The 17,556-nt window shown below is 35.2% G+C and overlaps 1 protein-coding gene and 1 pseudogene across 1 annotated transcript; one reads left to right on the forward strand and one right to left on the reverse strand.

The window, feature by feature from the left end:
• Positions 1-2,922: 2,922 nt before the first annotated feature.
• LOC124385658 lies at positions 2,923-8,181 on the reverse strand (annotated as a pseudogene).
• A 2,453-nt stretch (positions 8,182-10,634) lies between these two features.
• Positions 10,635-15,947, forward strand: LOC124386309 (interleukin-17 receptor A). The gene is given in 11 exon segments (XM_046850060.1): positions 10,635-10,764; positions 10,866-10,890; positions 11,934-12,080; positions 12,210-12,322; positions 12,460-12,580; positions 13,523-13,704; positions 13,822-13,896; positions 13,981-13,999; positions 14,001-14,050; positions 14,191-14,311; positions 14,568-15,947. Coding segments are annotated over 11 exon segments (1,833 nt in total). The 5' UTR covers positions 10,635-10,671; the 3' UTR covers positions 15,455-15,947.
• The last annotated feature ends 1,609 nt before the right edge of the window (positions 15,948-17,556 follow it).

Raw genomic sequence — 17,556 nt, forward strand, 5'->3', positions numbered from 1 at the left:
AGGGCTTTACCTCAGAGTGTTACCAGAGAGTGACCACTGACCAGACCGAAGCCTCTCCTGTGCATGATGATGTGCATGAAACATATGTTTATATTGAAGTATTTGTGATGTTCGTGTTGATTCTGATGCTATTTTGTTAGTTTGTATTGTGTTTTTGTTTCCTTTTTGTGAAAAGCTATCAGCCATCTGGTGAGCTAATGTCACAGGCAGACTCGCACAGATGATATGGTTCAATAAGTTAAATAATAATTAATTTGAACATACATGATGACTGTTCATTCCATGATCTGTCAGTTAGCTCTTAAAAAAACAAAAGCATGAACTTCTTTCTCACTCACCATTTTTTCAAAAGTGTTCAGTGTAATTTTTTTGGAGAAAAGCAAGTGCTGGACTCAAAGTTCCAGAATGCACTTATACGTTGCAGTTGCAGTCCTCTGCATAGCACATCTATTCATTTTTCCTTTGAGTTGAAAGATTTTATGGGACAACTCTGCAATCTGAGCTAAACAAAAGATAAGTATGTTGATCACATCAATAATATCCTAGTAAAGAACCAGAAAACTGCAAATGTGTGATTGAACTTTTGGTGCTTGTATTGCCAACTTTGACTTTCATCTATTTTGAAAATTCTTTGGTTGAGATCACTGCATAGTGCCTGAGGATGAATCGCACAAAAAACATTATTGTGCTGAGCTTACACAGTGGATACAATTTTAGCAAAAGAAAAAATATAAACTGAGTAATAGTATGATGCGCTAACAAAGCCAATTATTTCAAAAAGTTTTTTTTATATAAATTGCATGTCATACTTTTTGACCTATAATTACTGTTTTGGAAAATCTGTGCAAAGAAATTAATTCCTGTTATAACTTACTTAACTTACTTGGGGAACATTTAAACATAGATATAACATAAATACATACATTGATAAAAATATGAACCCTTTATCAAATGCTCTTTTAACTTTTTTATATTATATCCCAATACACAGCATTCATGTTACCAAGAAATGAAAACCAAAGTGTACTCTGTCCTGAAAACTTTCTAATGCCAGAAAAAAATTACTCACTATTACAAAGCACTGGAGAAATTAATGTTCCCCATGTAGTCTGGCAAAAAGACTATCATAATTCATATTTTAAAATCAGTAAGAATGTATGGGCAGGTTTGCTTGAAAGACACTTGTATTGGCAGGTTTGCTTAAAATTGGCTTTTTAAATATTAGCACAAATACAGGAAACTGTCATCAAACCCAAACTGAAGCTCCTGCAACAACAAGCTAAATAATTCCAGAGGAGGAATTCTCTTATGCAGGGCTCTTTCTATCTAGTTTTGTTTTTCATCCTTCTCAAACAATAAACTTACCTTCTCCAGTATTTTAGTCTGAAAAAAGGTTTGAACTTGAATTGTTGTTATAACTGCACATTTCTGCAATCTCAGCCAAAATTTTGGGTTTCTGTTTCTGCAAATAAGGGGGTACAATAGCAGTGTCAGAGCTTGTACAGATTCTTACTAATTAAACTCCTGGTTTATTATTCAATTATTATTTAGTAACTACAATAAAAAGGTTTGTACTATAGTTTGTAACTATAGTGCAATTGGTAGAAAAATGTAATAAAATAAATAGTGGACTTAATGTTAAACTACTATGAAACAAACAAACCCTGCATTCCCTATTGAGTTACATTAAATGGCACTCTCCTGACCGCTCTCGTTATAGAAATCCATTATTGAAAATATGCAGTACAATTTTGCTGATTCACCAATCTTGAACTGTGGATTATTGAGAAAGTTAGAAAGAAAAACTTTAAATTCTTTGAAGTGGTAGCTAAATTTATAAGATGTTGGATTTCTGATCAGGTTTTGGTAGTGGGATTTGAAACCATAACCTCCTGATCAGAAATCCAACATCTTATCCACTGCTTGACCCTTGAGCAAGGCCCTTAACCCTTATTTGCTTAACAAATGTAAGTCACTTTATATAAGGGTGTCTACCAAATGCTGTAAATGTACTTACATGTAAGACATTGCACCTACCTTTAAAAAAAAACTATATATATTATATATTATATATAACTATATATAACTATATATATATATATATATATATATATATATATATATATATACTAATTTATGGAAATCTTTTTCAATAGTATTTCCAGGTTGTAATTTTTAAAGGACAGAAGATAAATAAGCAACACAACACAAAAAGACAAAAAAAAACGACATTAAAATGATTCTTTGTTATTTAAAGTCTCTTCATTATAATTACAAAAGTCATTACATTTTAATACATTTAGGAAAACATATCTGCGAAAGCCCAAAAGACTGAGGAGTGTGTAGTAATGCAACAATGCAACAATGACATTTGTAGTTTCAATGGCCTCTTATGAGTGGAGCATTAAAATAGACTATATCCCTTGTAGCTCCTTTTACTTATCATACCACTGCACAGCCTAGGTCACTACAGTTCCCCATTGTTTGACCCTATATGGGGAGAAGTCTGCCAGAATGATCTGACCATGCCAAATCATGTTTAAGAGAGTAGAATATGAAAACATGATAAAACATTTTTTTAGAAGTTGCATCATAGCCAAAAAATATGTGAGAAGTTAAAACCTTTGGTATATTTTATCAGCTACACTCTAAAAGCAACATTTTTGTAAAGCATATAATTGCCACGATTAAATTATTCCTTCACAGCAATTCTAGCGATGTTAGAAAGACAGGTCGAGCAGGGTCAGCCATGATATAGTGCCCCTGGAGCACAGTGGGTTAAGGTCAATACGGGGCTTGAACCACCAACTACACGATTGGTAACCCAGTGCCTTTACCACTGAGCTACCACTTTTTAGAATAATGGCAGATATTGCAATCAAAGCACTGGAACAATGGGTAAAGAAAACTCCACACACCTAGTTCATTAATACAATGCATTTAATTTTGGAATGCTATAACACTGATTTCTGAGTGACTGGAAATGTTTGCTGTATCCGGCATCTTACAAAACAACACTACACCACAAAAGTCATGTACATTTCAGCCATCTCTTTTCTACCAGATTCATTTTCCCTATTGATCAGTTCTAAGAAGTAAATGTATATGAGATCAATTTATGCTGACACAAAAACAGCCAGGTCAGATCAAGTGCCAACACAACTTTGAACAATGATAAATACATGGAAAGTTGCAGATCATAAATCTTTTTCAAAAGCTTATTGTTTGAGGATGCCATGTATGTATGATTTTGCACTTAATGTCGCTTAACTATGAAACAATATTACACAACATGAAAGTTTTAGCCCATCTGACATGTTTACAGCTGACTCTCTTTTGCATTTATAAATTGTTCATTGACCAGCATCAAATATTTTCTTCCTGCCCTCCATACCAGACATGGCCTCCACGTTTTTACGCCAGTCAGTCACCTCTTCTTTCTGTGGGAAATAAACTCATTATAAAAAGCGCTCACTTATATATACATAGATATTAACTCATCAATGAAACAGATCTCCTGGTGTGGCATCAACTTAAAACTTACCTTCTCCTCCTCTTTCTTGAATGTCTTCAGGTTAGCTTTAAAGTCTGCCTTCGATGACATTTTGGATTCGGTCAGAGCACCCAGCATTGCGTCAGCCGATTTCTTCACCCTCTTCAGTTTGGTTCTGTTCATGGTACCCTTGATTTCGCTGATCTTCTGTGTCAGTGTTTGGATCTACAGCAAAACAGCATTTGTGTTATTCTTGTTTTACTCCTCAGATAACACCATTACAATTCACACCAGATATTTCATTATTTAGGAATTACTATTAATTATTTATGGATTACAGCAACTGTAATAGGAACGGTTCTGATTTACCAGATTATATGTAGGACCCTGGGATTTCAAAAGGTTAAACAATGCTAATGTTTAATGCTAATCCAATTATAATATGAGCAATTCAAGAGAATTGCATCATCGCACTAAATCACAACTAGTCCATTGTCTAATAAACATATACATTTGTATTCACTAGCCTCAGTAGTATCAGAACTCAGACACATTGATGCACAGTGATGTCTGGTGGCATATAGATGGTAAACTAAAATCTATTATCGGTCACCAAACACATTTGAAGGTAGATGAGCTGCTCAAAGCATGATTTTCAAGTCTACATTACCCTACTAGGTTCACACTGTGTTTTCACCAAATGTAACAAAGGTCAACAGAAAAGCTGTTTGTATAAATAATAAAAAAATTTAACCGTACAATTCTGCCTTTTCTGGGCCACATGTGTTTTAATAGGACTGGTGTGTGAAAAATGTCAGCACCAAACGAAGAACAAAATTAGGATTGAGAGTGTTTCGATCTAATTTACCAGCTGACACGAGTGTAACTGATGATTCTACAGACTAAATAACATTATAGTTTGAGCTAGAAAAACATTAACCCCAGTTTTATTTCCAAAATAAATTCCAAATATCCATATTAAAACATTCTTAAAGGCAAATTATCTGGTGTAAATGCCAAATTGACAAATTTTTTAACTTATATTGATTTCTTTTATTTTTAAAAAGACTACAGAGGATTGAACCTTTTGGCAAATTTTTATCAATACCTCATTTTCATTTTTGGCCACTTTAACTTCAAGGTCGTATCGCGTCATCAACGGTGTCGATCTTGCGGTGGAGATCTTTGCAGAGCTCCTGTAAAGAAATGATTAAAAAATGATTAACTGGCAGGGTTTTAGAAAGCTCTATCTCATACTCTAATGGCAGTAGTGTAAGACATTGTGTCTATACCTGCAGCTCGTGAACAGACAGTCCAGAGAGTTTGAGTGGAGGGACTCTCTCATTCAGAACACTCGCTCTCTCATGCTTGTTCTGCTCTTTCTCATCTATAAGCATAGATGATGCCTTCTTCAGCAGCTTGCCCTGTTACGGATGAATTTAGACAGAAAAACTGTGGTGCTTAACTTGACACAGTGTAATTACTTGATAGAAACCACAGGACAATTGAATTCACAATATAACAGCAGCTCTGACAGTAGTGCCATCTAATAACGAAAATATTAAAATAATATTCAAATTTTATTCTTTTATGTTATTGTCTCTATAGTAACAGTTCATTCAAATGAAATTATATGAGAGTGAATAGATTAAAAATGATTCTGACATTTAATAAAGAAATTCATATTATCATGAAGCTTGCTTTAAAGAGATGTTTTTATTTAATTTTTACTAAATGAGTCTTCAATGTCAGTGTGTTGTAACAGTCTGTAAGCTTCCCAACCTGACAAACAGTTTTTTCTTGGTTTTATCTTCTAGAGTGTAAAGAGAGGGGCTGAAGGAACAAATGTTTATAGCTGTTATAAAATAAGTGATAACAGAAACTAATTTGTTTTGTGGACATAAAATAAAATAACATTAAATTGAACTATAAATCTTTCAAAAATTATTCTTTTTAATTACTGAACCCACCCAGCTGTAATTTATTTAAAAAAAAAAAACAGCATGCATACCCTGTTATGTGTTATTCTCTACAAGAAATACAGTAAGAATAGGGCTCACTTTTAATTGAAACCGCCGTGTGGCTGAGATTTTGTTCTTTTTCTGAAAAAAACAAAACAAAAAAAAAACATTATTGATTAAATAAAACGTGAATAAATTCAATTTATAAAATTCCCAACTTATTACTCAGTTTTACTATCCTAAAGCATGATATTTCTTTACTATAAATTATTAAAGGAACTACAGTTCTAAATTTTAAACTAATGCAGAAATGTACAGTATGAAGCTGAGTAAAATGTACAACTGGATAAACTATTGGATTGGTCACATGATTTAAGGATGTTGAGTTTAAATTGCATTGACTTATAATATAAAGCAACTTTGAAATTACAGGTTTCATGCTTCAACTTACCGGTCTGTATTTTTGTGAGGGTTGGGGGTGGGGATGATAGAGCAAATATTAATGAATTTAATAAACAACAATTATTCGATTAATAATCATTATTTCTATTATGTACATAGCAACAGGATGTCAAGTTACCCTTCAGACATAGTTCTCTTTGTGTCCTTTAAGAAAAGAAAGTACAGTGTTACTGATGCCAAGTAACGGCTATTAAAACAAAGAAATTAATCTAGATCTAGGAGCAATTATGTCCAACTTGTTTGGTAATCATTAGAGAAACATTGCTTAATATCAGTACAGTTTACAAAATGGCATAAAGCAAGTCACGTTTTTAGAAAGACCTGAGGACAGCTTTATTTCTACCAGATTTAGATCTGCACATGTTTTCTGTTCTGTTCTGTTGCGTATATTTGCTCGTGTTATATTGTGAATGCTTAATTGAAGGCCAGGAGGTGCTATAAGTGTTCCTGTCTGGCTGTATTCAACATTGCTACCATTCCTTTCTCTCTGCCAGAAATGATAGCAGCTGCAACCATGAAGGCACCAGGGCATAACATCATGGTAATCAGGATTGAAATCTTAATATAGGCAACCACACGCTAGGAGTCTGTCTTTCTTTTGTCCTTGCAACCCAAGAAGGCTATTATTTAAAATAATCCCACAAAAATCTCGCCTTAAAGTGGGTGAGGTCCCATGTTTCCTTAAGAAATTGTCCCCATGTCAACAGTCCCTCCCTGAGTGACAGGATTACACCAGCACATAAAATCAGAGCTAATAAAGGAGCAGATACAAAAGGCTGGATGTGACTTCTCAAGGTCTTCAGTTGCTTTCAGACATACAGTAGCAGCAGTGGCTATGAGGTCAGACATTCAGGCTGAACAATGTAACCTGTAGAAACACCGTTTTAGTGTATATTTAAGGGTGTATTCCTTTTTTAGGAGAATATAGAAAATAACGGAAATGTTTAAGATCAGGTTTGGATATGACACACAGGTCCCTGAAAGTGTGGAGAAACAGGAAGTGCAACCGAACACATATCAAGTTTAAAGTATTTCATTGTGCGTCAATGGCCTTTAAATACAGGCTTGAATTAGTGCTATGTGTTGCAGTTGCCAGGTGCACAGATTTAATGCGGAATATGGCACTTTATATATATGGCTATTTTTTTATCCATTAATTGATGCACAATATACTATTAATAGTAAAGTTTTGAGGAATACTGTTAAGTAGCAATTCAGGATTAGAAAATAGATTAAAAAACAGCTTTTGTTTGCAACCCCAATACACATGAGCACAACTTTCTTCACATTTAGAAAAAAAATTAACACATCAAATGGGAGTTTTTTGCACACACACACACACACACACACACACACACACACACACACACACACACACACACTGAATTGCTATTTAACAGTATTCCTCAAAACTTTACTATTAATAGTATATGTGTTTTACTTCAAATATTATTCAATTTGCTTTATTAGATTTAAAAAAATAAAACAACTGCTGTGTATCATGGTTTAACATATGTATATTTGCATATAAATATCTACAGTATTTACAGTTTAGTCCGCAGATCTCTCAATTCCATTTCTCGTTTCAACAATTTGCACATTTACAAACAGAAGACATTTACTACATGATCTCATGCACACAAAGATCATTGTGTTTCTAATGCCATTTGGGTCTAGTTACATTCCTACACTCACATGATAGGTAAAACCTGAAGAAATTAAATGTAGTATTTTAAAATTATCTTCAGCAAACTGTTCAATGCTTATACATTATACTTTTTATAATCATTGTACAATTCTTCTAAGAATACTTACACTCTTGGTAATAAACAAACTGTACTTTCCTTGTACACTGGTGTGGTTCCAGGTTACTTTTTTCTGCAATTTCTTCCCTTAATTCGTTTTTATAGTAAAGTTTTTAGAGTAAACCTTTCAGTGGCTCTTAAGGTAAAATGATGTATACTGTATACTTAGATACGTACTGTCACCTCCTCAGCGACAAGGAATAATCCAATTTAGTACCCAAAGTCCTTGAGTTTGTTTTAAGTACACTAACCAAATCACAATCAATCTAGGCAGCTGATAATCTTTGACACCATCTCACATCAAACCTTATTAGACAAGTCATGATACAATCTTACCTTCACCTGAGAAAGAGGAAGAGTGAGCTGTGCACCAAGACCTGAGAAGAGAAGACATTTTATGATTTTTGGATGAGCGATTTATGGTTCGAATGCCCTCTTGTGAATGGCTAACCAAAATAGAGCTGTTGAATTATTCCTGTTACGCATCTGTGCGCCTTTCATGTGTACATTAGCATGGGGGGGCTGGGGGCGTGGGGGGGGGATCATGTCCTTCATCTCTGACTTCATGACTCCACCATTTAGTGTGGTATTCATATAGGGCTTTAAAATGGATTCTCACACACACCCACACACACACACACACACACACACACACACACTCACACTGCACACACACACACACACACACACACACACACACACACACACACACACACACACACACACAGGCACATCTTTGGAATTTTCAGAATCCACATAAGTCTAGGTTGCAAATCATCATAAATATTTAAAACCCAGCCATCCATACATTCCCTGTTCAACATTCTGTAAACATTCAAGCAGACAAAATCATATCACATAATATTGTTATTAAAACATGTAAATCAAATCTATGTTGACATTTAGTGGTCCTTGTCACCAATGTTTTCCAATTGAATGACCTCCTAGATATTAAGAGGTGTCAGTAATGGCTAGCCATGCCTTGGAAGACCATAAATGCAGAATGTGTTCAGCTGGTATGTGCTCTGAATAGCTGTAGATATGATGTGGGTGGGGCAAGATAGAACTCGAGAGCCCTTACCTGCTCACTTGTTGACTGTAACATGGTTTGAGGACGCATCTGGTCATAAATAAACAAACAAATAAATAAATAAATAAATAAGGTCATAAATAAATGTTTGTGTAATCAGGAAGTATATATTGATTAACTGTACTGTATATTTCCATTACTCACAACAGTAACCATATACTCACTGCTGAAATCCCACTGACGCTGTGTTCTGCGTTATCGAAGTGGGATTAAATCAAGGAGCCCGAATGCACATGAAATCTAAAGGGCATTTCTGCCAAGCGTAATTAAACATGCTTTGAAATCAGCCTCAGCGTCTACTTCATACCATTCAGTGTAACTGTTCTTGGTGCTGTTGTTCTACAAAACAAAACAAAAAAACATGCAAGCCATTGTGAATATTGAATATGTCAGCGTAAAGGTCAAAGATGATTTTTATTTTTGTGAAAATAATGATTGTCTGAGTGTGTGCTTTGGTTTTCTATTGTGATATTTTGGTTTTCATTTGATTTCAATCATTATAAATGTATTATACTGAAATAGTTTAATAACAATTTGTTTGCTTGATCCGTTCAGACTCTTACCCATCCCCATGGGAAGGTGAAACCTTCCAAACCCCACAATTTAAAGGTTCTTTGGTTGCTTCTTATCATAGGAAGTTTCTGCTTTTCTTGGGCTAGTATAGTGCATCCGAAAAATATTCACACGCTTTACTTTTTCCACATTTTGTTATGCTACAGCCTTATTCCAAAATGGATTGAATTCATTATTTCATATAAAATCATTATTGCATTTTTTTTTTTTTTTTCCCTGTAGCCATTTCTAGTTTGATACAGAAAGTACTATATTTGTTGTTCACACACAGACCTATAGTCTATCAAACACATGTTGAATAATGTTGAATAATCTACATACACTGTTTACACTACCTCTATCTTTTCATCATGTAATTCATATTATTTTCACATTATTTTGACTGTTTTTTTTTTTTTTTGCAGTACATTTCTTTGAAATCATTGCTCCAAGTTCAGATTAAAGCCTTCACCCCTCAACGAACAGAACATTTCCTTAAAACTATGTGGCCACTTCTATTGTTAAAAGCTCTATGAAAATGAATAGAATTCATGTTGTACTAAAATCACAAAGGAGTCTTAGTATGGCATAACACATAGAAGTGTAAAGTAAAGTTATAATTAAAACATTTTAGCAAGAATGAACTGTAAGTAACAATGTGTTGGTGTGTTATGATTGTGAGCCATGCAGTGGTTATCTGTAGCTGTCTGACAGACAGGAAGTGGAATCAGTAATAATCTCTGGTGAGCATTCGTGTGAGCATTAGTGTGGGAGACAGGTTACGGCAATAGGGCTTGAATATTTTAGAACTGTAAATCCATTATGTATTCTGATGTTGTGTGTCCTGAACCTGACTGTAAAGATACTGAATAAAGAAAAATAAGAAAAATCAGAAATGTTACTAAGTTTATTGCTGATATGTTACTGCCCTCTAGTGGGTATTTCTATAAATATTTAATACCATATCACCAAATATGACAAAGTATATATTTTAGTTATTATATTTTGAGTCTTTATATATACTTCATATTATCTACGTGTTGCTTATTTAATCGTGTGTTACATTTACACACTTATGTCATGATTCTACAACCTTTGTCAAAGAAATGATAATACAAGGTAATGGGAATATTGATATAATACCAAGAAATTAAAAGGTTTCACTGTTGCAGTTATCTGATCGCCTAATTTCCTGTTTACCCTACACACAGCTTTTCACTTTTCAGCCATCACTGCTTTGGGTTGCTTTATTTTGCTTCGACTGCATTTAATCTTACATTTAAAAAAAAAATTAAATCAAAAATAAAGATGATTGTTGCCTTTTTTGTGCTCTCTGGTGTTTTTGGACAGATTTCTTCTCTTGGGTTGATAAAGCATCCTCCTCTGCAGTGTTCTCAAACGGTGAGAACATTTCATTATGAAATACTTTATATAGCTTGACTTTGTAGATTAGTATGAAATCTGAATCTGACTAACCTGTCACTAAATACACTGGGTTTTAGGGTTTATCCTGTATTGTCCAAAAAGGTAAGTAACAATTGTTGATGTGATTTAATAAATGCTTTATGAGCAAAAAGAAAGCATTTAGGCAGTGGTGCTAAATTAACAAGAAAACACACTTGGATACATATATTCACATGTATATATATATATATATATATATATATATATATATATATATATATATATAAAACTGATTAACTGAGAAATGTTTGGTTTATATTATTAGATGAATATAAAGATTTTACAGAGAAAATTCGGAAAGTATTAAAACCGAATGTTACAGCTTTTTTCCAAAAAGGATTCAATTCATTATTTTCCTTATCATTTTACAAAAAAATACCCCATAATGACAAAGTGAAAGAAGTGTGTTTGAAATCTTTGCAAATGTATTACAAATAAATAAATAAATATGTACATAAGTATTTACCATCTTTGCTCAATACTTTGTTGAAGCACCTTCAGCACCAATTACAGCTTCGAGTCTTCTTGAGTATGATGCTACAATGGCACACCTATTTTTGGAAAGTTTCTCCTATTCTTCTTTGCAGAACCTCTCGAACTCCATCATTTTCAGATCTCTCCAGAAATGTTCAATCGGGTTCAAGTCCTGACTAGTCTCCCAGTTCCTGCGGCTGAAAAACATCCCCACAGCCTGATGCTGCCACCACCATGCTTCACTGTATTGATTATATTGGCCAGGTGTTGAGTGGTGCCTGGTTTCCTCCAGATATGACGCTTGGCATTCAGGCTAAAGAGTTCAATCTTTGTTTCATCAGACGAGAGAATTTTGTTTCTCATAGTCTGAGAGTTATATGCCTTTTACTTAAGAGTAGTGTCCGTCTGGCCACTCTTCCATACAGGCCTGATTGGTGAAGAGCTGCATATATGGTTGTTTTTTTCTGAAAGGTTCTCCTCTCTTCACAGAGAAATGCTGGAGCTTTTTCAGAGGGACCATCGGGTTCTTAGTCACCTCGATTATTACGATTATGGTGATACAGGGAATAATTGCAATTAGTACACTGCATTTATTTCTTACATCACCATCAATCTTTCCTTGATGAACTCAGGCAGGCAAAACTGTTCAGATTGGGTGAAGCCAAGATCAGAGGCTCCAAGTCCACATCCCAATGTGTACCTCCATGTGGAATCCAAGGAAGATGAAAGGAAAGAAATGGTTCCTGTGTTGTCTCTCACATTAACACCATTTTCTGATGGTAAGATATAGTTACATGTGATGTGACACTAATAGCAACAGTAAGACATCATATGATATTCATAAGCAATGCATATATATTGTTAGATTTTTATGTCAGTGTTCATTCAGCATCCTTTTTTTTCGACAGCAAGTATATACGCCCTGAAGGGGATAAAAGTGCTTGTGCATGAATTCAACACAAACAACAGCCTGTGTGTTTGTTACATATTCAAAAGCAACTTTTCCAGGATCCTACAATCAGTAAGACTTTTTAGACACTTGATATCTGAAGTGTAGTCATCCTTTTTCTGCTTAATAAATGGGCTGGATGCTTTTATTAGTGAGCTGTATTATGTATTCTTAATCATGTTTTTATTTATTTTGTGTTTCGTTTGTAGTGGTCTTTTGTGCTTGATCAAATAGTTGTGGATCCAGGAATGACGTATCAGGTTTCTGTGTCTAATTTACCAAAGCCAGATGTGGAGGGACATGCAAAATTGCTAAATAAAACAGTTCCAGGTAGTTAACGGTCTGTGATTATTATTGTGACTTTCTGAGTTGTTTGAAACTTTTTTATTTTATTCATACATCTAAACATGACAATAATCTTAAAGACACACCGACCAGGCAACACTTTATGGCCAACAATCAGGCATAACATTAATACAACCTGCCGAATATTGTGTTGGTCCCCATGCTGCCAAAACAGTTCTGACCCATCGAGCATTAACACCATTAACATCTTCAGCAGTTTGAGCTACTAGAGCTCGTCACACAGGCCAGCCTTCGCTCCCCACATGCACCAGGAACAAGAGCTGCAGTTTTGGAGATGATCTGAACCAGTCATCTAGACATCACAATTTGGCCCTTGTCTAATGTTCTCACTCAAATCCTTACTCTTACTTATTTTTCTTTTTAGTTTAGTTCAGCTCAAAACATTCAACTCATTCTCTTCTATCATCAAATAATGCTTTTCCATCTGCCTAATTGCTGTTCACTGTTTTATTTTTATTTTTGTACATTTCTTAGAATTGTGTTCATGTAAAAAAACAGCAGTTTCTGAAATATTTAAATCAGCCTTTACAGCACTTACAGCCATGCCCTAACTATGACACTAAATGGTCAAAGTAACAACAATCACTCTTTTTCATCGTTCTCTTGCGGATTTGAACATTAACTGAAGAGTTAATTCTCCTGTTTATATGTTGTGCTGCTGCTGCTGCTGCTGCTGCATGGTTGGTTTTTGGATAAATTCATGTTCACGTCTAGGTGTACAAGTGTTCCTAATAGGGAATGGGGAATATATGTCATGTGGTTATTAATATATCTCTTTTGAAAAGGTTGCGAACATTATCGACTCCGAAGGCTTCGTGTGTGCTTGGAAAATGGTGAGATGGGTGTACTCATGGCTCCAGAAATTATCCTATTTATAAGATGATAGATGTTTCTTATGTGCCAAAGGAAAATGTGGTGTTATGACAGGCAGCCTCTGGGACCCCAACATGACATGGTCAGTGAGAGATGATGGAGGAAATGGGGTCGCAATTGAACTGATGTTTAATACAGCACAGTTCTCAGACATGTACAAAGTATATGTTCACTACGATGATTTCCACACCGAGCTGTCACACACAGTCTCAAAGGTACTGTGTTTTTACTGGCTGCTTCTGTAAAAATCATATGCGTAATTGTTTTTTTTTCATTCCACATAGCGTGCGTTCCTTAGGTTTAAAATGATTCAAAATATTTTGTTTCCAAAGGACAACCGTACTTCAATCAGCGTCAATTTCATTTTGAACCCTCAGCAGTTACAATGCTGTGAGCTCTCATTTGGGGTGAGTTTTAGAATAATTTAAATAGGCATATTTAATAGTTTGCTGGTGTTTCTAGTGCTTTCGTTTTTGTTTTGTTTTTTACAGATCAAACCATATTTTAAACGATGCATGGAACAATGTTCACATCACCAACAAAAGGTTAATATTTGCTCCTGTAAGTATTTAGACTATTGCATTATTGTTGTTTTCATTATTATACTATATTGCAAATATCTTTGCATTATTATAGTTTCCTCTTCACATGGATGCAAGACGATTTCCGGAATCAACAATGTTATATTGTGCATATTTCAGATTATACCATTCCATCAACCAGGAGATGGCACATGGTTTGGACACTTTTTGGCCAAGCAGCACTGTTATTCTGCGTTCACAGCTGTTTTGCTGCGTAAAAGAATTGAGACAATACATACAGGTATACATTAAATAAGAAAGAAACCCTATTTGTGCTATGATTTACATGTGAACTCCCCTAAAATAAAACATAAATCAACTTCTGAACAAACAGATTTTTGAATGTAACTAAATATATATACGTAGGATTACGTACTTTTTTCAGTGGCTTTTCCATTTTGTCTAGGATGATTGACTATTTCGCAGCACTGATTTCATTTACATTGAATTTAAAGTTATACTAAGTTGTATCCTTTCTGATCTTTAATCCATGACAGATAGATCCTACTTTTTTCAAAACACGGTGAACAAGGGCAACCCAGAAACCATTCCAGTGCAAAAGCACAGTAAAATCCTGATAATCTACTCTCAGGACCACCCCATGTACACTAAGATTGTCCTGAAGCTGTGTGCTTTCCTCAGAGCCAAATGTGGAACTGAAGTTGCACTCGACCTGCTGGACTTTACATGCCTCAGTACTGTAGGCAGCATCCAGTGGCTGGACATGCAAAAAAAGAGACTTTCCAGTACTTCTGATAAAATACTCATCCTGTGTTCTCCAGGCGTGTGTGCCAAATGGAATGCTATGTGCGGAGGGTGCAGGGTGGTGACCCGGGAGGACGCTTGCTCACCCATGGGGGATATGCTGACCCCAGCTCTTAGCCTTATCATACCGGAATTCGTGTGTGCTCCATCTTTCGGGAAGTACATTGTAGCTTACTTCAATGATGTGTGCAGTGAGAAGGATGTACCCTCTGTGTTTAATGTGGCTGTAAAGTATCAGCTGATGAAGCAATTCGAAGAGCTCTTTTTCAGACTCCTAAACAAGGAGAAGTATGAACCAGGACAAATTAAACACGTCGACAGCCTTGGGGGAGATGACTACCACGGTTGTCCATATGGCAGAGCCTTAAGAGATGCCATTGTAACATTTCAGACATACCAGCTAACAAATCCTAACTGGTTTAAAATGGAGCTCATAGACATGCATGAGGAAGTCAAAGAGCATGACCTTGAGCAGGAAGACAATACAGAAATCAGCCGATATTGCAACCTTCAGAATGAACTGCAGATCGAGGAAATCTCAGCTCCTGTATGCACTAACATTGTCATAGGTCAAAAGGCAAAGCAGCTTTTAAGATCTGAAACAGCACTCATAGTCTAAACAACCACTCATAAAATAAAAGGTTATAGATTGATGTATGAATAAATGTGCATAGAGTGGAACTTCTGGAAAATTATGTAACAATTAATATAAACAGTTATGGACAGTCAATTCTTAGATGCATAAATCTACCGCTTTTATAAGAACAACTGTGCACATTCATGCAGATTTCATTCAGCTGTCTAGTTTTTAAATCTATGCCCATTATAGCCTCGCATTTAACTACTGTCTGACAGGAGTGCCATTGTATCCCAGCCACCTCATTATTTCATGTGTTATGCATGCTGAGATGCTTTTTTTGTGAGAAGATTTTCAGTCTGATAAACCATTAAAACTGAGAAGTAACTGGCTCTTATCTACATAATCAGGGATGGGCAGTATTTATGGTACATGTATTTCAAATAAAAAATAGGTTTTTGTAATTTGTATTTGATAGGGATGAAAATGGCTTCATATGTTATTATGTTGTTTCATACTACATGATCACATCATCAAAATGCAGCCTTCGATTGGTGCCTCCTCAGTATTTTGCCCAGACTTGTTGAGATCAGAACAGAAAATCGATCCATATGTCATCCATGAGTCAGCAACACCAAGTAACTACATTAGGATACAATTATCAGTCATTTGCAAACTGTTAAACATTTAACTGTTGGTTACATTAAAACTAACCTTCATATGGGAGATCACAGGGAAACGTATGTGAATATTTGATCTGATAACTGGTTGTATATCTCAGATTTATTGCATAAGTCGGCCAGAGAAAAGCTGTTGCTTTCAAACATTGTTTACTGAGTCAGTGTAATGGTGAAGAAACAGATCAAATAGGCCAATTAATGGAATGTTTGCAAAAAAATTTCATGCTCACTATAGTATTTTTCAGTAAGAAAAGGTTTGGGCACATCTGCTCTAGAGGTCAGGAGTCAGTAGTTTCTGAAATTCCCAAACCAATAATTTTAATTCATTCTCCCTGGCCTTCCTCTTTTCCATCCTCAGCATTCTCCTACTGATACATGTCTCTCCTCTGCACATGTCCAAACCATCTCAATCTCGCCTCCCTCACCTTGTTTCCAAATCGCCCTACATGTGCTGTTCCTCTAATAAACTCATTTCTAATCCTGTCCATCGTCGTCACTCCCAACGAAAACCTCAACATCTTCAACTCTGCTACCTCCAGCTCCACCTCCTGTCTTTTACTCAATGCCACTGTCTCTAAACCATACAACATTGCAGGTCTCACCGCAGTCCTATAAACTTTCCCTTTCACTCTTGCACATACTCTTCTATCACAAATCCCTCCTGCCACTCTTCTCCACCTACTTCAGCCTGCCTGCAGTCTTTACACAAGCCAGTGCACTCTTAGTGCCGGTCCCATGCCCGGATAAATAGGGAGGATTGCGTTAGGAAGGGCATCCATCGGATCACGATAACGTGGATGGCTAAGATAAATGAAACAGTTGTTATGGAGAACAGTGATAATTCTCCTTACCTTTTCACAAAGAAAATAGAACTTAGGGTAAACAGCTCCACTCCTGCAAAAAGTGCTCGCTCCCCTAATGATACACAACACATAGCTCCCCCCCAAGCCTGGAAGACCACATAACACTATACCTTCATATATATTGTTAATATTCTTACATTTTTGCAGCTTAAAATGTTACCAAATGAAGTCTTCCTTCTATTTTTGTCCATTTTATACTATTTATCATATATATTTGTATACTTTTGCAATGTAGTAAAGGGTTTTCAGTAAAAAAAAAAAAACTGTGTGATTTGTCCTGTATTTTTGCAATCTGTATGCATCATTGTAAAAAAAAAAAGCATTAGTTTTAAAATGAAAACTATTTAAACATAGTTTTAAAAGAAAAAATCCTTACACTGAATTGTCATTTTAATAAAGAAATAATCTAGCAGCTGTCGATTAATTGATTAACACAAAGTAAGCAACCAACCAACCAACCAAATCTATACCTTTCTAAAAAAAAAGCATTAAATCTGAATGCCGAAAACCACATGATACTTTTAAATCATTTAATTCAGTTCATCCAGTTCACTACACGGTCTGAGTAGTTAAAGATCATTATTGTGCAGTGTTTATTAAA

This window comes from Silurus meridionalis, chromosome 5 (assembly GCF_014805685.1).
Source record: "Silurus meridionalis isolate SWU-2019-XX chromosome 5, ASM1480568v1, whole genome shotgun sequence".
NCBI classification, from domain to species: Eukaryota; Metazoa; Chordata; class Actinopteri; order Siluriformes; family Siluridae; genus Silurus; species Silurus meridionalis.